This window comes from Lytechinus variegatus, chromosome 4 (genome assembly GCF_018143015.1).
Source record: "Lytechinus variegatus isolate NC3 chromosome 4, Lvar_3.0, whole genome shotgun sequence".
NCBI lineage: Eukaryota > Metazoa > Echinodermata > Echinoidea > Temnopleuroida > Toxopneustidae > Lytechinus > Lytechinus variegatus.
The window spans coordinates 59193963-59215827 of record NC_054743.1 but is presented as its reverse complement, the minus strand read 5'-3'; the positions used below and the strand labels follow the sequence as shown (position 1 = coordinate 59215827).

Here is a 21865-nt window from a genome sequence, read left to right as displayed (position 1 = left end):
CTAGTGAATCCTCTAGAGTGGATCGTTCACTCAGCAACGTCTTTCACCCACGTGATTGGAATGTGTCTATTGATTTTAAAGCCGAAGAGGCGGAACTATAAAACAATGATCTTTTTGTTTCGGTTGGAGCAGTGACGAAACTCTGCACAGTGAAATAATGGCATTATACTAGTAGTAGACAAAAATTGAAAAGTCATTATTCTTGTGGGTTTGGATTTTCTTTTTTTATTGCCTGATTACGCAATAACAAAAATAGCATATTGTTTTAAGCCCATCACTCTAACAAGTTGTCTATACTTTTAAAGAATTGTTTAAACAAATTGTTAAAAACATATTAGTTGTTAGAGTAACAAGCTTAAATACTAAACAGCATTTTTAATATGTAGCTGGTTTTATGTTCTCTCTCTCTTTTACTCTGAAATTTTCATTTTAGCACTTATAAAAAGTGACATTGGTCAATGATGAAAAGCACATTAATCACATTAGATCCATAGTTAATCAGTAAGAGTTTTGTCATTTCCAAGTTTGTGCATGATTGTACCATCATATAGGCCTGCAATTTGATTTTACAAGCTCAGACAGTTGGATTGGGGTGTTCGTTTTTTGGTGTGTTTTTTTTCGGGGGGGGGGGGGGGGGGGGGTCAGTCAGAACAGTCTGACACAAAAAGAATTTTTCATTATTGTTTTGTGTGCTTTTATCTACAGTGAATGCTGACGGACCTGTCGCACCCATCCGGCAATTAAAAATTAATATTTTTAATAGATGTAGAATAAATTTTTTATCTCCACATTTCCTCTTATTTGCATTTCTCCTCTGATAGATATGCTGTATGATTTCTGAGTAAGTGGAACGTGATGAAAAAAAAACTGTCTTGTTTTCATGAACAAATTTTTATCATAAATAATTTGAATGAATGTTCAGAATGTTTGTGATGCAATAAATTAGGAAAGCACATTAATTTTCAATAGATTCAACTTAACTTTGTTTTTAAAGCACAGTGAACTTATTTAAATTGATCTGATTTCATTCAGTTTTGAATTGGATATTATATGTTTTAATTCCTCTTACTGCCCCAAAAGCTTAAAAACTAGAATGAGTTATGAATAATGTGTCGCCAAGAGGTGATGTACTACAAGTAAATGTGGTTATTAATGGAAATCTTTATTTTAAAATTATTTGCAAAAAACAAAGTATATTTGACAATACAGAACAACGATATAATGGAGAGCAGCTTTAACATCTCGGGAGTGGATTCTCAGCCAGCATGAAAAATCATGAAAAAAAAGTTTCTAAGATTATTCACAAGGTCAGAATCTTGTGTCCTTTATAGGAACAATTTTGATGAAACCGGAGAACTCTTTCCACATGTGTGAAATCGGTTGTCATCATCAATAAAAAGAAATATGAAGATCTGATTTGTACTTGACGGGCGAGGAATCAAATATGGGTCTCTTCCAAAGGTCATGGCTGCAGAGCTGGGCCCTGGAACACAAAGCTCTTTAGCATTGATCATAAGACAAGTTTTTACGGTTGATGCATTGACTACAATGTATAATCGTTTGTAAAAATCAAGCTTGCAATTGATTATTAAGCTTTGTGTAAGATGACCCTGAGATGGGATATATGGTGGATTCTCCATCAGCCCAGGTATGCTCAACCTGAAGATTTTAGCTCAACAGACATTCTTGAGAGAAAGGTTTTGAATATTGAACTCCCAATTTTCATCAGCCAAAGTGGAGCTATCAATATGAGCTGTCATTACCCCCCCCCCCATCCTCCGGCAATTCAATTTGAAGTGCTTTTTTAATCCCTCTAAATATTTGTCTTTTTGTGGCCATTTTTTGGGGAGGGGGATGGTTACAACTACCTAGAGTAGGTGGTTTCAAACCGCCTCGATCACAAGAATCCCTGTTAAATTACGGGAACTGTTTTCGGCTAAAAAATACCCATTAATTATTCCTGCATTCACACCGCCCCGAAACATACCCTTTGGGATAAGTTCCTGAAGTTACGAGCATGCGCATAGTATGGTCTGATGAGCAGGCAAGGCGCGAGATTCAAAATCACTAGCCCAGCAGCCACCCACAGCTCCCGCGCCCAACGACGCCCAACGACACGCTGGGCTAAAAGTTCCCGTAATTTGCTTTCACATCGCCAAAATACCTGCGACCTTGGAAAAATCCCCGCGAAAGTTCTCGTAATTTCGCCAAGTACCTACTATTTAGCGGGTATTTGCTTTCGGGGAGATTACGCGTAGTTTGCTTTCACATTACCAAAATACCTGGTATTTTCTGATCGGGGTAAATTTCCCGATCAGAGAATACCTGGAACTGACAAACTTCGAGGCGGTCTGAAACCACCTAGTGTTTGTTTGAGTGTGGCTTATGTTTTTATCTCTACATTAATATATATATGATATGATGATGTAATTTTGAAAATTTTGGTCATTTCTTGTCTCTTTTCAGGTTTTTATGAACTCACAAATGATAATACAACAGAGAATTGGAGGACCATCAATGTAATACAGAGATTTAATATTTATCAAGAGATTTTCCTTGCATTCGTATACAGAATACTGCCATTTATTCAGGTGAGTCCAGTGAATAAATAATAATAATAGGCATTTATATAGCGCTATCTATCTAGAAATATTCTATTCCGAAGCGCGTTGTTATTACTATTACCCCGGCTTTAGCTTGAGCTACCTTTCAGCGCTCATGCATTCAAGGAATTAATCCTGCCGGGTATCCATTCACCTCACCTGGGTCGAGTGCAGCACAATGTGGATAAATTTCTTGCTGAGGGAAATTACGCCATGGCTGGGATTTGAACCCACGACCCTCTGTTTCAAAGACAGAAGACTAATCGACTGGGCCACAACGCTCCACAATAATGCGTTTTAATAACTAGTATTTACATGTAGGTAAACTTTTTCAAATTCCATTAAATGTCAACCTTTTCAAATTTAAAACTGTTGTTGATATTAAACAAGGAAGTAAAATCACAATGCAAAAGTTTTCTCTTAATTATTAATAGAATGTAGAAAATCTGATGTGACGGGGCTATTTTTATCACTTCTTTAAATGTTAATACAAAAATCAAAGAATGAAGGGGATAATTATGAAAATTATAAACAGTGATTACGGTACAGATCTTCCCAGTAGAATCTCTCTTTACGTTAATGCTTTACTGGTACTTTTAGAAGCCTTTAAAGGTCAAGTCCACCTCAGAAAAATGTTGATTTGAATCAATAGAGAAAAATCAGACAAGCACAATGCTGAAAATTTCATCAAAATCAGATGTAAAATAAGAAAGTTATGACATTTCAAAGTTTCGCTTATTTTTAACAAAATAGTTATATGAACGAGCCAGTTACATCCAAATGAGAGAGTCGATGATGTCACTCACTCACTATTTCTTTTGTTTTTTATTGTTTGAATTATACAATATTTCAATTTTTACGAATTTGACAATTAGGACCTCCTTACCTGAAGCACAAAATGTTAAAATAATGGAATCCCACATGTTCAGGGAGGAATGAAACTTCATTTCACATGACAATGACGAGAAAATAAAAATATTTCATATTTCAAACAATAAAAAACAAAAGAAATAGTGAGTGAGTGACATCATCGACTCTCTAATTTGGATGTAACTGGCTCGTTCATATAGCTATTTTGTTAATAATAAGTGAAACTTTGAAATGTCATAACTTTCTTATTTTACATCCGTTTTTTATGAAATTTTCAATATTATGCTTGTTGAATTTTTCTCTTTTTCTTCAAAGTAAGTTTTTGTTGGGGTGGACTTGTCCTTTAACAATTGTATACATGTATATTCAACTGCTTGTATTCACTGAATTCAGTATAAATATTATTCTTATGTTCCTGTACAAAATTAGTAAGTCCTGTACTATGGGATATTGGAGGGGAAAGAAAAAATGTCTTCAGGGTCCTTTAACACAAAAGTTGGCGATTGATCGTACGCTTGATTTTCACGATTGATTGTACATTGTAGTCTATGCAATCAATCGTAGAAAAATTTTCAACGATCATTGCTAACCTTTGTGTTACGGGCCCCTGATAATGCTCAGTTCAATTGCTAATTTTATCATAAGTCTTGCGATTGATGGCTCATCTGCTTCTTGCTACAGAAAGTATGAGTTGTTATCCTCTGGCTAATATTGATTAATCCTCCAATTTTAGATAGAAATTTGAAATTAATAACACAGTTTTTTGTATCAACTTCTTGAGTCTATTTTCCTTGAAAATTGCATCAGCAAAGAAATCAAATGATAGATTATTAAATATTTTGTTTTCATTTGTTTCTTATCTCTCTCTCTCTTTCAGAGTAATTATCTGCCCATCTTTTTTTACATCAAGTCTGTATTTGCTCTCCATGGAGTTTATTTTACCACCATCTTTGCCATGGCATGGCTTCTTAGTAATTCATGGCTCTCTGGGCTGCTTGCGTGTACTTTCTTCATTGCTAACAAGTGAGTAAGACCCTCAGATGGGTCTATAACTTTCACGATAATAAGTATAAATTGTCTGTATTTGCTCTCCATGGAGTTTATTTTACCACCATCTTTGCCATGTCATGGCTTCTTAGTAACTCGTGGCTCTCCGGGCTGCTTGCGTGTACGTTCTTCATTGCTAACAAGTAAGACCCTCAGATCGGTCTATAACTTTCACGATAATAAGTATAAATTGTCTGTAAGTAAAATGGAGTGTTACTTGTACAGGTGAATCTACCTAATAAAACAAAACAATGGATTTTTTAAATAAAAAAACAAAATAAAAACACAAATTAACCTAGTGTCATTACAAATATGTTTCCAACAGGTGGTAAAATCAAGGTGTCTCAAACTTTTTGTGGCCAATGCACACCGTGCCATTGGCCGATGACCCAAATTTTCAATAAAATGTTATAATAATTGATGGCAAGATCAAATCTTGGAACAAACTAGAGGCCAAAGTTCTAAATCTTCAAATGAATACATGAATGAAAATGGCTATTTCATTCCTCTTCATATTCAAGCGATTCATTTAAGTGTAATAATGATGCTCAAACAATCGTACTATTTGGGCTACAATTGTTATCCAATTTAGCCATTGCTGCAAAGTAAGGAGTTGCAGGTTTTTTAATGTAGATAGAAGTATTCCAGATTTCTAAACCTTGAAAGGTCATTTTGTCTGTCTATTAAAATATGTTTAAAATGCCTTTTGTTCCCAAAGTGGGTCGTTGTTTGGTGGCCTCTCGGCCTAATATTGGTTCTCTCCCCTATCTTTCTCTTCTCCTTGTTTTCCTTTTCCTTCTTCTCCTACTTTGTTTGTTCCCTGTACTTTTTTCATGGGTAGCGGTACTCTCAACAAATATTCATCCTCTACCTCAATATTTTTTGTTCCTCATTTTCGTGCTATTTTTGCTTTTTTTTTTTTAGGGCAAATGCAACCAGAATTGACTACACCATACCTCTAAGAGAAAGCTTTGCTTTGCCATTCCTGTACATGCAGATGACAATTATTACCTACTACCTGAGACCGACGGTCATTCACAGACAGGTTAGTTGTCTCTGAAAGCAAAGTTCAAGTTCTTGTATAGAATTTTTTATATTGTTACTTTGGCTTGACCATTGTAGCCTTTCAAGGAAATAATTCATACCAGGTTCTTATTTACATCACCTGGGTCAAGTGTGGCAAATGTAGATAAATGGCTTGCCAAAGGATGTTGGTGCTGTAGCAGGGATTTGAACTTGGTCCCTTTTAGCACAAAATCTGGAGACTTATCCACTGGACTCCAACATGGATATGAAAGTAATTAAATGATAGAATGAAGAGTAAAATTTAATCTTAACCTAATAATAATATTAATAATAGCTAGTTTTGTACAGCGCTTTTCCCATTTATTGCTCAAAGCACTTTCCAGCATATTATTACCCGGGTCATTGGATTCATTTCAATCCCGCACGAAAGTGAACAATTTCCACTCCCTAGGGAGTATTCCTTGCATTCATTGCAGCCTCATAATGGCGCTGGCAGATTCAAACATACAATAACTTTGACATCCTACCGGATACCCAGTTAACACCTGGGTGGAGAGTGACAAATGCTGATCAACGCTTGGCAAAGGACGCTAGTGCCGGATGAGATTCGAACACACGACCCTCTAATTGAAAGGCGAGAGTCAGAACCGCTACACCACGACAGTATGAATTTCAGTACATTTTGTAGAATTCATTGGGTCACTTTATTATAAAAAGGACTGCCTTTTTTCTCCCTGTTAGCAACCATTTGCAAAATTGTACCCTTACTTTTTATACTTCTTGTATGCTATTATACCCTCTTGATACTCTTGAGAAGATTTTTTTCGAGTTACAGTCCTTCTAGAGCTGTGTATTTCATCAGTGATTTATGCGATATTCTATTACAGTATACTTTTATTGATAAGGGTATAATAGAGTCACATTGTTCAAATTAAATCAGGAATGTTTCAATTTCACACTTGACTCAAGGTACTCTAATTTCATTTCAAATTACAGCTCAAGGCTGTGTCATGCATTAGGGAGTACTAATGTCTGATATTTCTTGGTCAAATGTAGTCATTTTTACACGGTGCTGACCTCGCTATAAATGCTGACATTGAAGCTTGATGTCCATGTAGTCTCTTCGATTGCAGCAAACAATGATTTCATGAGAAAGGTTACTTGCCACAATATCATCGTAGATGATTTTTTGATTTAGATCAAGATCTGGATTGTCTGTGCTTGCAAAGTACACCTTATTGTTCATGGAAAAGGTTTTGATACTCGCCTGTAAAGTGAAATAGATCTACTTGCTCAACCAAAGACCTTTACCCCAATTTTACAACATCAACAGCTAGTCTTATACAGATTGATATAATCCACAATTGTCTTGACATTAAAAGGGATTATTTCTTTCAAGGATATTCAAACTATTGAAATATATTTAATAGTTCCCATGAAGTTAAATCCCATAGCTTTCCTTAGGCTACCTAGACCTGTTCTTCAGAAAGTTTTTATTCTCAGGTAGAAAGTGAAATAGATCCACCTACTCAACCAGAGACCTTCACTCTGGTTTCAACAAGATCAATAACAAATCTGAATATGATACCATTATCTTGACCTTAGAAAGGACACACTTCCAAGGTTATTTGAGCTACTTAATACTTCAGAGAAAATAAAACCCATGATAGCTATTTCAGGGCCTTCTTATAAACTTCTCATGAAGATTTAGCAAGCAGGGCAACCTGCTTTCTTGCGATTGTTTGGTCGCGTGGAAAATTAGAAAAATTACCACTACAGCAATATACTTCCATGGAATCCTTGATTTTAATTAGCTGTCGATCAATGTTACCATGGTAGTTGCCATTGAATGTCGAAGTTACCATAATGGTGACCTTTCTGCAATGGGCCAGGGGCCTGTTGGAGAAATAGTTGCGTTTAAAAGCAAGTCAAAATATCAAGCGCAAGTCCCGAATGCGGGTACCTCACTGGCTGAAAATCAAGTTGGGCAACATTTTTTTAGTTGCTTTCTGCAACGGGGCCCTTGATCTGTTTATCAAAGGAGTGAATACAGAAGGCCCATATTATGTCCCTATACATCATACGTTTGTTGCATGCAGAAAATTCTATTACATTTCTTTGCAACAAGTTTCACACAAATTATATTCTTATGTGAATGGGGTCAGGAGCTGCGTGAATGATTTCTTAAAGTTCAAATCCAGCTCTTTTTATCAAGGGAGTTTTACAGAAAGCTGATGATAATAGTTTGCTTTTCATCATAGTTTTGTAGTTGTTTTTTTTATGATTGATCTACACGTATGATTCTTTTCTATGAATCAATACAAACAGGATAATTACATATTTTTGTAGGTTGGAGAAAATTCGACAACATTTCAATGCGATAAGTTTCACGCAATATTTTCTTCTAGTGTGAATTGGGCCATAAGATGCATATGAATGATTTAAAGTTCAATTCCAGTTCTGTGTATCAACGGGCTGTTACATGGCCCATTGAGCTCAAACACTGAGGTGGTTTTGACAGGCAGATGACTCAATCAAAACATCTTCATCAATCAATTTTAGTCATGGGAGGTAGAGCTTTAGACCTTGGGGGTGCAAGTCTCTGTGAAACACCCCACCCCCTCAACACACACTATCACACACATAAGGTGCACTTATAGACAAACTCAAAAAGTGAGAATTCCTGGGCCCTTCTGACACAAATTTACAATATTCAAATCAAAGTGTGATCTGAAATTCCTCTCTTAACTCTGCAAATTTGGATATTTCAGGGAGGCCAGTCAGATATATTGCTGTACACACGCATGACCCAAAAAAATGTGTTTAAAGGGATGTTTTTTCAGTTTTGGATGCAGGCCGCACGTACACTCATTATGGGTATCAAAAACACTGATTTTCAAGAAAAGGGGTAGTTTTAAAAGACTGGTCAATGGTCAGTTGTAGGGTCAAAAGTGTTTAGGGTATTTTTTTCCAAAGCTTTTTTTTAAGACTAGCCAAACATGTTTAGGGTATGTTTTTCCCCCAAGCTTTTTCCCTTGGGTCATATTCTGGCGACTACTTGTTTAAGGGGCGAAAATGTGTGAATAAAGCCCGCGAAAAACTTGTTTTGGGGATTATTTTGCACACAGAGAAAAACTTGTTTAGGGGGTGATTGGGAAATAATTTGGCCACGTGTGTGTACAGCAATACATGCCCCCCCCCCCACCTTGGTTGAATCTGTCAAAACTTTCTATAAGACCTAGGCCCTTGTACTCACTGATCAGGAAATTTACCCCAGTTACCCCAATCAGAGGATACCTGGGGCCCGTTGCATAAAACTTTTTACCTGAGAAAGCTCGGGTTGTTTTTACCGGAGTTTTTGCCCTGTGTTAAAGTCAATGGCGGAAATAAGACTAACCTTAATTTTCAGTTTTTACCAGAGTTTTCTCAGGTAAAAAGTTTTATGCAACGGGCCCCAGGGGGGTAATTCACATCACCGCATTGGTCAGTCCAAGCTCAAACGATGTGCACTTCTTTGTAGCCATCAATGAGGTTACGCAGGGAATAATTTTGCTTTACAAATTTGAATAGCATTATTGGTCATATTAAAGAGAAAAGCTCTCAACTGTAAAGTAATGTACAGTCCTATGTAAATATATGCTATACAAAAGACCTTATGCATAGCAGTCTTCCAAAAATGTGGAGCAAATTGCGATGCTAAAGCAGGAAAATTATTCCCTGTTACGTGTTAGATACTGATACCCTTTTCATAAACCTATCCTCCAATTAGCCGCTTAAGAGTAATGCGGATAATTCAATAAAAATTGCGTTCACAAACTCCGAAAATAAGCCGCATTATTTTTACGAGCGCTCGTCCTGAAAAAGGCAGATAATCGTCATGACAACTGGACACGCCCCCTCCGATGCGGTTGTGTTGGGAAAGGGTGACCTTGTGACCGCACCATGGCAATTATCTGCATTATTTGAAAATGCGTTCATAAACTCAAAATTTTGTCCCAATGCTGCTATTATGCGGATAATAGCAGCATCAAAATAATGCGGATTACTCTTGTCCTCCTCCAGTTTTACGACCAAATTATGCTGCTATTAGCCGCATAATTGGGATTATGAAAGGGGTATGAGTGTGGGTTGCCAAGTCACATTTTAAGTTTTTGTGACCATCCCCCAGGTCTTTTTGTCCATGTGAACGCAATTACTTGTAATATTCCGAAGAGAAAATACCCACTATTTTAGTTGGTACTTCTGCAATGTCATGAGTGTACTCTCAGCATCAAGGTGGATATGAATGCAGAAAATAGTCTTAGTTATTAAGAGGCCTGAACAAGTTCTTGCAATTTACTGGTATTATACAGAGCATCATACAGAGCATACAGATCATACAAAGCAGGAACCTGTTTCATAAAACTTCATAAAACTAGTAGCAAACTTGCAATAAGAGTTAAAAGCTACCGAATTCCTCCTGTCTGATTGGCTGAGTGTAAATTTGTTATAGAAATTCTGCATTTGTCACTACAGCAAGTCTTTATGAAACGGGAGCTTGGTCTTTGGTTGGGGGAAGGATGATAGGAATATGAATTATCATGAGGAAGGCATGAATCACAATCATTATGACATCAAATTGGCAATAATATTATTGCAAATGGTCTATCACATTATGAGTCATACATGTATGTATATATTATTGGTTAGGTCTTTTTCAAGAGACTTGGTTCCCTAAATTTGTTCTGTCAAAGCTACAGTGATTATACATAAAATTAACAATGCGCTTTATCACAAAATATTTTCAAAGCATGTGACAATGAAAAATTGGACAATCATAATTTTACTCTTATTATTTTAGACGTCTTCAGGAAATGGGACTGTGCTGCAGGAATTGTGTTTTTCAAAAAGCTTCATTAATTAACGGCTTCGTTCTCCAGATGTAATAAATCATGCCAGGGAAATATTTCATGGAGAGTTTTGTCGATTTTCACTGACTAATTGGCTCTCGACCAATCACATGCAAGGATTTTCAGTAGCTGGTAACAATAGCCAGTGAAACTCACTGAATATTTTTTTTGTGTATTAATTTTTACCTGAATATTGTCACAATTTGTTACACTGACTAATTGGCTCTCGACCAATCAGATGCAAGGATTTCAGTAGCTTATAACAATAGCCAGTGAAAAATCACTGAATATTTTCTTTGTTAAACTCCTCCCTGAAGTGTCACAGTTTGTTACACCGACTAATAGGCTATCGACCAATCATATGCAAGGAATTGCAGGGGCTTAAAACAGGAGTCAGTGAATATTTGCTTTGTGTATGAATTCTTACCTGAATAATGTCACAGTTTGTGAAATACATGATGTATGTATTATACATCTATGTCCCAGAAGATCCATGGTCCCTTGCAATCTAAAAAAATGAATGCAAAGCCATGAACATGTTTTCATGTTTGTGATTTGATCGTTTCAATCATTTTTCCATGCTCACTGATTAAAGCTAAATGATAGTAGTTGCAGTAAAACACTAATTTCGTGAGAAAGTCTGTAAAACCAAGGTTAGGTATGACTATATCATCGTGGATCTAGATCTGGTACAGTTACATAAACTGAAGTTTGTGAAATAATAATATCTATGCTGAAATACGTTCACACTGAAGATCGCCAACACAGATAGGCACACGTGGGACAGTGTATTATCATTGCTGGAATAAAGACCCGACGGAAGTGACCAAAGCCGCGCTTATTTTGCTTATTTCTCAGCAATTACACAATTTCTTCCAGAATTCTTTGGCACATATTTTTTATTCATACAGACACTTGGGTGGTCATTATATTAGATTCTGTAAAAATTCATTTTGAGATCGTTACCAGAACTGGAATTTATCTTTAAGCTTTTAAACATACTCTCTCTCACACTCATACACCACAGTTTACAGGATTTATACAATCTGAACCGCAGTGTGGAGAGAGTGCATTACTTTCAGAGATCATCCAAATCTACATGTCTCAAACACATATGATAGTTCCAAAATGTCATTTAACCGGGCACTTTCATGTTGTGGTCGGGCAGGATTTGAAAGTAGGTTAAGGGGAAAAAATTAGGAAATTTGATAATGCCAGTTTTGTCAGCCTGTATCATACATTTCATATGGAATGTACATATATGATTTTTTACTCAACAGGGTATGCATATTGCTGTAAAAATACTGTATAAAATTTTAAGCGTGTTGTTTAATCCTGTCGAGTCTAACAACTATCGTTTAATTTTTAAAACAATTGTTTGAAAGTTTAAACAACTTGTTAGAGTGATGGGCTTAAACAACATACTTGAAATTTCAAACAGCATTTTCACGTACTTCAGAATTTTAGTATAGTATAAACCAAACCGATAAATCAAAGGCTAAAAAGGTCGCGGCTGAGCTTCGATGCTCTTTTTAATAGCCTCAATAACAAAATCATGTATAGACAAAGAGATGATGAAAATTAAAACAAAGTTTTAAACATCAACAAAGCCTAACTAACATGGAGAATATCTTTTCTAAGTTATTATTCAATGTAAACATTGAAAAAAGTATTAAATTCAATAGTTCTGATCTTATGGGATAAAATTGCAATATGACTCCCAAGTTATTTTTAAGTTATTAATGATAATAAATCTGCAACATTTTTATGATGCTTAATCTCATGTTTCTAATCCCAGCTTTAACAGGAAATACACAATGTTTGATTAGATTTGACAATATAGACGCATGAGCATTGTGCAACTTACCGTATTGTGCACAAAACACTGGCATTACTTCAATAGAACTGAGATAGACATCTGAAACATGTAGATCTGTAAATTTGCCTGAAGTCGTAATAACAGCTAATTACTGTGAAAGCCTATTGCACGTCCCATTTAGAACTATGACTCAATGGATGTCTAATGACCTGCAAAAGCACATTAAACAGATGAGCTCACTCCTTGGAAAAGAAAAGTAACGATCATCAGATTTAGGGGGGTTCTGTCACAGAAGATTAAATGTGAACATAAGCCTTGAGCAATCCTCATTAAGTGTCATGGCCGTACCAATTGCATAGATCTGCAGTCATTTATTAAAGGCTGTGTATATATATATATATGTACATGGCAACAATTATTAATGTGCATTCTTTATAATTTCTCTTTTTTCTGTCAATACTTAATATCTTCTTATTTTTCTATTAATTCTTCATTTCTTCTTTATATTTTTTTTCAATCATAAATTCTTAAAATCTCTTTATTTCTTATCTATTAATACTTAATACAGAATCTACATGTTCTTATTTTTCCTGTCTATTCATGTTTTGTTGTGGCTCAGTGGATAAGTCTCTAGACTTTGAACCACAAGGTCTTGGGTTCGAGCCCCACCACAGAACTTGTGTCCTTTGGCAAGCCGAATATCTATATGTCACTCTCCACCCAGATGTAGTATTGTAAATGGGTACCTGGGAGGAAGAAATTCCTTGAATGCTTGAATTTCTGATCAGCTAAACTGGGGGTAAAAGTATGCAGTGCTTAAGTGCTATATGAATGTTGCATATTTTTGTTTTTAGTAGTAGTATTGATATCTTCTTATTTTTCTTTCTGTCATCCAGAGGATATGCCTTGCCTTGATGGCTGCTACCACGTTCCTGTTTGTGTTGACATGGCAGTTTGCTCAGTTCATCCTCCTTCTACAAGCCATGGCTCTCTACCTAGGTACTATCACGGGTGTAATTCCCATCAAGAAGGTGAGATACCTATGATGAAATTTGTGATGGATGGATTGATGGATAGATGGATGGATGTAGATGGATGGGTGGATGGATGGATGAATGGATGGATGGATGGATCGATAGATACGGGATAGATAGATACAGGATAGACAGATAGATAGATAGATAGATAGAGGAATAGATAGATAGAGGATAGATGGATGGATGGATGGATGGATGGATGGATGGATGGATGGATAGATAGATGGATGTAGATGGATGTAGATGGATGGATGGGTGGATGGATGGATGGATAGATAGGTGGATGGACAGATAGATAAATAAATTGATGTTGAAATCATCATGTCTTGCAGTTACAAACTAAAATGAATTACATTTAAAAAAAAAGGCACTTTGACCAGGGCCCAGTGCACAAAAGTTACTATCAATGGTAACTTTGCCATCCTTTGGTAACTATCATGGTAACAACGATCAACAGCCAATCAGAATCAAGGATTCCATGCAAGTTACCATCGGGGGGGATGAAGTTACTGTAATGGTAACTTTTATGCAACAGGTTCTTTGTCGCATTATTTTTCATCCTCAGAATCCTCTTGTGCTGATACTGGCTTCAAGAGCTAAAGCGTGGTAACCATTTCCGAAACTCTCTAACAGCCAGTTTGAATATTGTAATATGAAATACACAATAAAGAAATCTATTTATTGATATCCTTATGGGATGTTGCAAGAAACTTGCGATCAATTTTAAGATTTTTTTTCCCTAAATCAATCATATGTTTTGCAGTTAATTGCAAATTAGTGATTGATTGTTAATCTGCTCCTTGGAACCAGAAGCTTAATCTGATTTGCTACAGCTAACGTTGATCTATCAGTTGTAAAATTGCAACGGAATATTTGCAATTGATTGCAAATATTTTCTTACAACACCCCTTAGTTTTTTTGCATGCCTGGCATTTTGGATTTCTCTTTGTTTTTAATAGGTCAAATACATCTTCAGTATCTGTGTTGGATCCATCCTAGCTGTGTTCATCTTGCAGTTCTTCAATAAGATGTTACTAGGTTCTCTTGCACTCAGTTTTGTGATTGTAGCGCTCCTAGACTTCAGGTTACAGGTGAGTGTTCCTTGCGGTTCTTCAATAAGATGTTACTAGGTTCTCTTGCACTCAGTTTTGTGATTGTAGCGCTCCTAGACTTCAGGTTACAGGTGAATGTTCCTTGCAGTTCTTTAATAAGACCTTACAAGGTTCTCTGTACTTGGCTTGTAGCACTTGGGATGAATTTTGTTCCAGTACAGGCTAGTTTACACCCGGGGGGGGGGAGTCAAATGTATTGCTGTACACATGAGTGGCCAAATTATTTCCAAACACCCCCTAAACTAGTTTTTCTCTGTGTGCAAAATAACCCATTACGAAAATTTCCCGTTTGATTCTCGACCTCACTTCAGACTGCAAACTGCGGTCGGATACCCCGTTTTTCGTTTGGAAACTCTTAAACAACATTTCCAACCCCGATAAACCCATCTTGGCCAGGTAATCCCCTTGTCTCAATTTCACCACCACGGGCCAGCCAAACAAGCGTTGAGCCGAGGACGAAATAATAAACAACAGCTGTGCTATTACGTAAGACTTGTCTGCCTGTAGAAGGATCTTCGGAATTAAATTATTGTATTCGATATTAATCACGTTTTCAAAGGCATATTACATTCAGACATCCAATACTAGTCCATTTTCAATTTCGAACGAAGAAAATCGACCTCGAAATAAGGAAAGTAAGCGAATAAAAATGCAGCATGTTTTGCAGAAACCGAGCTCAGCGCTGCGCATGCATCCCGTCGTGTGTGGCCCCCTACTGTGACTGTATATGCCGGGCTCTTGCGTTATCTTCGGACCGACGTCAAGAAACAGGTGTTTTGAAACTTAAATTGCTTGCTTGGGGCATGTTAGGGTTTGTTGTATATGGAGAAGAGAATTGAGGAGAAGGGAAACCAGGGTATAGTGATCTCAAATGGAAGTTTTTCGTCATGCCCCTAAACAAGTTTTTCACAGACTTTATTTACACATTTTGGCCCCTTAACAAGTTGTCACCAGAATATGACCCCAGGGAAAAATTTGATTTTAAAATACCTTATATCAGGGAAAAGCCTCTAATCAGGAAAAAATCAGGGAATTTTGATCGCCCCAAAAGTCGAAAGCATGGTAGTCAGTCAGACTCTGTCATATTTTGTTGCATATCAAAACAACATTCATTGAATGACTGGTTATGGTGGTACTAATTAGTTTATCATTATTGTTTTTATACTGAAAATACATGTAATTCACTGCAACAACTAAGAAAACATGAGAAAATTGGGAATAGGTTTAAGTCATTATCAGGGAACTTTTAAACTTCATCAGGGAAAAATCAGGGCATTTTGTTATTTTCTTGAAAAGCTGGGAACCCTGTTTCTCACCCTTTCATTGTATGTTGTATTTGGTGGATCTCTTTTGATTCCAAATCCAATACATGTTTTAATATCCCCGTGTTTACATATAGGATGGGAGACCAGTGGTAACGAGCATCTCAGGACAACTTGTCAAACTACTGGGAAGACTCAGCTTCACATTTGCAGGAATGTTCATACTCAACTTTACAATTAAGGTACTTTAATATTTTATTACCCACTTTATATTTTATACTGTTGTAAGCCCTATGTTGTGGAGATATCATGCATTAGAGTCTATGGAAATGTGTATCATACTGAAGTCAAATCACGTTCAACAGGTGTAAAATGTTCATAGTCAACTTTGCATTTAGGTACACTTTTTCACAGAACTTTCTCATTTCCCTCTTTTTCAAGAGTATTCAACATATTCTTTTCGTAAGAGAAGTTCAGTTTTTATCATGATGATCATATTGATCTCAATAAACATGCTGATTGTCTTTGTGATCATGAAATCAGAGACAGATCACCAAATTTGTCCTCATGACGAATTAAAATTCTAGTTGGTTTGTATTTTGATTGTTGTTTTCAAGATTTATTTATTTAGCCATATCATATAAACAGTAAAAGAAAAACATGTAGAATATAATGTACATAAACATAATATCATTAGATGATCGGAAGTCAAACTCAATATGAAATATGAGGACCAAAAGAAAGGCATTTAGTGCTTGTTGGGTATGGCACTAAAACAAATATTTTTGCTGTTGATGACAGCATCTTGTAACAGTAGGTGGTTTCAGATTGCCTCAAAGTTCGTCAGTTCCAGGTATTTTGGTAATGTGAAAACAAACTACGTGTAATTTCCCCAAAAGAAAATACCCGCTAAATAGTAGGTACTTGGCGAAATTACAAGAACTCTCGCGGGTATTTTTCCAAGGTCTCAGGTATTTTGGCAATGTGAAAGCAATTTACGGGAATTTTTTGCCCAGCGTGTTGGGTGGCTGCTGAGCTAGTGATTTTGAATCTCGCACCTCGCTTGCATATCGGACGACATTGCGCATGTTTGTAACTTCAGGAACTAACATGTATCTCGAATGGTGTGTTTCAGGGCGGTGTGAATGCAAGAATGATTAATGGGTATTTTTCAGCCTAAAAAAGTTCTGTAATTTAACCAGGATTCTTATGATCAAGGCTGTTTGAAACCACCTAAAGAGAATGGTGCTAAGATCATTGAATTTGGTCAAGTGTTCTTTAATCAAGCTCTTTGAAGGAAACCTATTCAAAATTCAATGTTCTGTTCTTTCTTGGACACCTTGTGTAAACAACTTCATGAGGAAATAAAGGGGTTGTGCTCATTATCAAATATATTATCTTTAAGACTGCCAAAAATCAGACTTTTTAAAGGTTGCAAGTATCAATTCAATTGGCAAATAGATTATCAAACTTGTCTATGGACTGGGTTGGCTTATAAAATAAGATAAAAAAAGACAGTGTAGTTGATATGTAGTTCATTTGATAAAAGCATATGCAATAGTTTTGGCCTAATACCCCCTTTTAAGCTTCAGATATTTTCTTTATAGAGTAATCATTGTTCTCTTCAATTGATTGATTTAAGGTACAATGCACATGTACTCAATCAGGGAATAATAAAGATATTAGATCTGATTATAATAAGATGTTGATTGTGAAATAAGTAGACCATGAAGTATAATAAATTACCACAAGTGCTTTTTAACCCCAAAAGATGCCAAGTAGAAGCATCAATCATGGTTTGAAGTAACGTTGCCCATGGCAATCATTAAACTTGTGTGGTATGAGGTCATAAGGGGAAACAAATACTTACGAGCAATAGATATATATTACTCTGGTGTGCATGGGTATAGTTGATTGACCAGATTGTTCATTTTCCTTTTTTTTTCAAACCTAATTTTTGTTTTGGGAATATGCAATGGTTGTCAGGGGAAATAGAGCATTAGATGGAATAAAAATTACTTTTACAAAAGATGAAGCTGAAACAGGAATATGAGGGCAAAGCCAGTCTGCTAGAGCTTTTCATTTTGCTTTAAAGATTTTCTTCTGTTAAAGTTAGAACACATCCTTACCCATCCAGTCCTACATGTGTGTGGGGTACCTTGCATCGGATCCCAATGTGATTTACCCACTGAAGGTTCCTGTGGGACTTTCATACTATCAAGGGAAATTAATTTGGTAGCACTACCAGTCAATTGCGTTTAGCTCACACAATATTACTGCAAGGGCAATGGACTGTGCTAGAAAATGGCTTTTAAAGTGTGAACACAGGTCTTGTCCAGCCTGTATGAGGAACCTACATGTAGCGCCAGTTACTAATTTCATTTTTACAGAAAGTTCGTATGGAACTCTTATACTATCAAGGGAAATTAAAGGGGAAGTTCACCCTGACAAAAAGTTTATTGTAAAAATAGCAGAAAAAATAATAAAAAATATTGCCGAAGGTTTGAGAAAAATTCATCAAATAATTAAAAAGTTATTAGAATTTCAATCATTTGATTTGTGACGTCATATGCGAGCAGCATTCCTACATAGCGAATGGTAAAAAATCAATGAAATGTCATTTTCTCAGAAAATTGATAATGTTTTTTACTGTACCTTATGTGTATCAATAGACACATCATTTCACACCCGATCATGAATAGAAAACAAAATTAAGTCATCAGGGACCATACAAAATTTCAAATTCATGCATTTTATATTACATAACACATGGGGCAGCTGCTCGTTTATGACGTCACAAATCCAAAATTTTGAACTCTAATAACTTTTTTACTCTTTAACGGATTTCCCTCAAACCTTCACCAATATTTTTTACTATTTTTTCTGCTATTTTTACAACAAAGATTTCTTCAGGGTGAACTTCCCCTTTAATCTGGATGTGCTACTAGTCTATTGCTTTTAGTTCACCCAATGTCTCCATGGGCATTGGACTTTACTATATCATAAAGAGGCTCTTAACACTGGTCTTGTCCAACCTGTATGAGAAACCTACATGTAGCACCAGTAATACCGATTTGATTTACCCACAGAATGTTCCCTCTGGGACTTTCATACTATCAAGGGAAATTAATCTGGGTTTGCTACCAGTCAATTTCATCATCGATCAGTGCAATTCCTGCAAGCACATTCAGATTTCTTATTTGACAAGTACAAGTAAGAACGCAGGTCTTGTACCCAGCACCAGTTACCAAGTTCATTTACCCACAGACTGTTCCCTATGGGCCTTTCATACTGTCAAGGGAAATTAATCTGGGTTTGCTACCAGTCAATTTCATATCGATCAGTGCAATTCCTGCAAGCACATTCAGATTTCTTATTTGACAAGTACAAGTAAGAACGCAGGTCTTGTACCCAGCACCAGTTACTAAGTTCATTTACCCACAGACTGTTCCCTATGGGCCTTTCATACTGTCAAGGGAAATTAATCTGGGTTGCTACCAGTCAATTGCTCTTAGCTCATGCAATTGGAAAAAGGGCTTATGCATTAACCCTATCTAGGCCGGGGTATTTTGGGAGTTCCTATGGCCGGGGGGGGCCTCCCAGGCCCCCCCCCTAAGATCTCGGCCGTCGAGCGCACGATCGCGCCGAAAATTGGCACGCGGGTTGCCTGGGGCCTAATCTACAAGATTGTATAGAAATTTATTTCATGCAAATCGCTATTAAGTGATTATGCTAATTTATGCGTAATTAGTATGCAAAATCATACTTTTTCCTCTAACTCCCTAAATAAAGCTCCAAATGTACTAATTTTTGGTATAGAAACTCTTTGTGGTGTCCTTAGCAAGTTTACATGAAAAAAATTGTGATATCAAATCATTTTCTTATGTGTTATATTGTTTTTTGCAATTTCTTATGTATTTCTTTGTTTTTTGGACCTTTTGTTTTTCATTGTTTTTTCAATGAAATTTGTTGGGGACTCTTCTGTGATCATAAAAAGCATAAAATTAATACATATAGACTAGCAAAACTAAAAATAATCATACATTTATGAATTTTGGTTGGAAACACAATTTGCATTGACTTTGTACACAAAATCACGTTTTTGAGCAATTTTCGGTCTGACATGCACTTACATAATGTTGCGTAATTTCGGAACCACGTACCCGGTTGACGCAAAATTGGTCTCAAAAGTTTCGCAAGACTTGAAAGTAAAAAGTCAGCGAGCGGCACGGTCCAAAAATTTTGCTCGGCGAAAATATCGCGCGATTTGTTGAGGGGGGGGCCTCCGAGGCCCCCCCCCCCCGGCCTAGATAGGGTTAAAGGAGAAGTTCACCAGATAAACACCATATTAAAAAAAAAAACATATTGAGGGAAATATTCTAAGTTTAAAGGGAATCAAAATTGAGAAAATTTTCAAAGCGTGGGCCTGGGATATTACTTAGAAGAACTTTTCTCAAATTGAGACAAATTCACAAATTACTATTATAAACCAGTATGCAAAATTAATAAGACTTCAACATCAGGGAAGGATAACTACAAATATATCTGTGACAATTTATTCCATTCTTCATGAAACATAGTGGAACATCATACTTTTTATTTGCAAATTTGTATGATTATGCAAATTCATATACAACTCAGCTCTAGATGTTAAATAGTCATTAAAACTTTTTAGAATTATTGCGATGTAAGCTTATTTGGTAAGCTTTGTCATCCATTATAGTTAAGTGAAATTTTACAAATTGGCAATTTTATGAAATACATATATGATTGACCACTTGCATGTATACTTTTCGCCTTCCTTTCCCGAATCAGTTTGTCTTTTGCCTAGTTCACATATATGAAAATCTGTAGTGTTCTCAAATTACCATGGCTTGACCAGTTCATGAAGCGAAATAAATATGGAGGAAAATTAAGAGGGGTGTTGTCGGAGGTGAAACAACGGTAGTAAAAATTGCTCAAATACAATTAATTCATGGGAGATAATAATAATACAAATTATTTCTTCTTTTTCAGATCTTAATTGGACTAGATGCAGATCAGCATATTTTTAAGTTCATCACTGCCAAATTTGGACTTGCCAGTGCAAGGTTCGTTCATACTCGTGATTTTGAATTAATATCAAAATTTGTCCTACATAAATCCATAAAAGTAAAGAAGGAACTAGTGAAAGGAATAAGTAAAATCCCTGAACAGCATAACTAGCTAGTGATGATTCAAGCATGTATAATATTATCTGTAGTGTCTAGCAGTATGCAAGGCGTGGCAGTGTACATACCTCTGTGGATGTGAAGTACAAACCTACCAACCATTTTTGCTGTAAATTTTACTTTTAACAACCAAATTATGGCTTTACAGGCTTTCTTCATAATCATAATACTTGATTGATAAATAATGTCTTTTTATTTCTAAATTTCATAAAACTTTTTTAATGAATATAATTTCAGGTATCTAGGCAAATTTCAAAGATCATGTGGGGGTCAGTATGTAAAAATAGAGTTTTAGGGTGAAAACTGCAGTGAAGGATCACAGAAAACAGTTTCTCATTCCAAGAGTTTGGCAGCTCTGTACCTGTGCGATGGTACAAATGGTGCACCTTCAGACTTCCATTTCCTTGCATACACCAAGCTAAGTAGACATTGTAGGATAAGTATAGATACTTATATCCCATCTCTTGCTAATCTGCACTCTCTTCTTCTTCCTCTTCACCCAACAGAGATTTTGATGTTTTGCTCTACAAGTGTCATAGTGCCTTTGCCTTCTTGCCGATCCAAGTCATCAGAAACATGACGTCAACCCTCCTCTTTCCACTCTACATGGCTGTAGTCTTTGGCCTGCTCTCCGTTCTCGTCCTGGCGGTTATACAGAACTGGAAGTAAGTCTTGATGTGTGTTTATTGTTTTTTTGGGGGGGGGTCGTTTAAATAAATTCCATTACAAAAACAAAAGAAACCTGAAAAGAACGCATTTAACCAAAGCAACATATATGATGAAGCAGTATAGAAGGAGTGTACATGTAGGTCTATAAAACACAAGTCCACCCCACTTCGAGCAAAGAAGAAGAAGAAAAAAGGAGGAGAGAAGAAGAAGTTGAAGAAGAAGGAGAAGGAGGAGAAGAAGGAGGAGGAGGAGGAGAAGAAGAAAAAAGAAAAGAAGAAAAGAAGAAGGAGGAGAAGAAGAAGGAGGGGGCGGAGGAGGATG

The 21865-nt window shown here is 36.3% G+C and overlaps 1 protein-coding gene across 1 annotated transcript in view; it reads left to right on the top strand.

The window, feature by feature from the left end:
• LOC121413115 (probable C-mannosyltransferase DPY19L3) overlaps positions 1-21865 on the top strand; it is a 58032-nt gene that overhangs the window by 18327 nt on the left and 17840 nt on the right. The window contains exons 3-10 of the mRNA XM_041605878.1: positions 2467-2591; positions 4351-4496; positions 5445-5565; positions 13151-13285; positions 14251-14382; positions 15803-15907; positions 20682-20755; positions 21382-21540. Of these exons, the coding sequence (XP_041461812.1) occupies positions 2467-2591; positions 4351-4496; positions 5445-5565; positions 13151-13285; positions 14251-14382; positions 15803-15907; positions 20682-20755; positions 21382-21540 (997 nt within the window). The remainder of the gene's footprint in view (positions 1-2466; positions 2592-4350; positions 4497-5444; positions 5566-13150; positions 13286-14250; positions 14383-15802; positions 15908-20681; positions 20756-21381; positions 21541-21865) is intronic.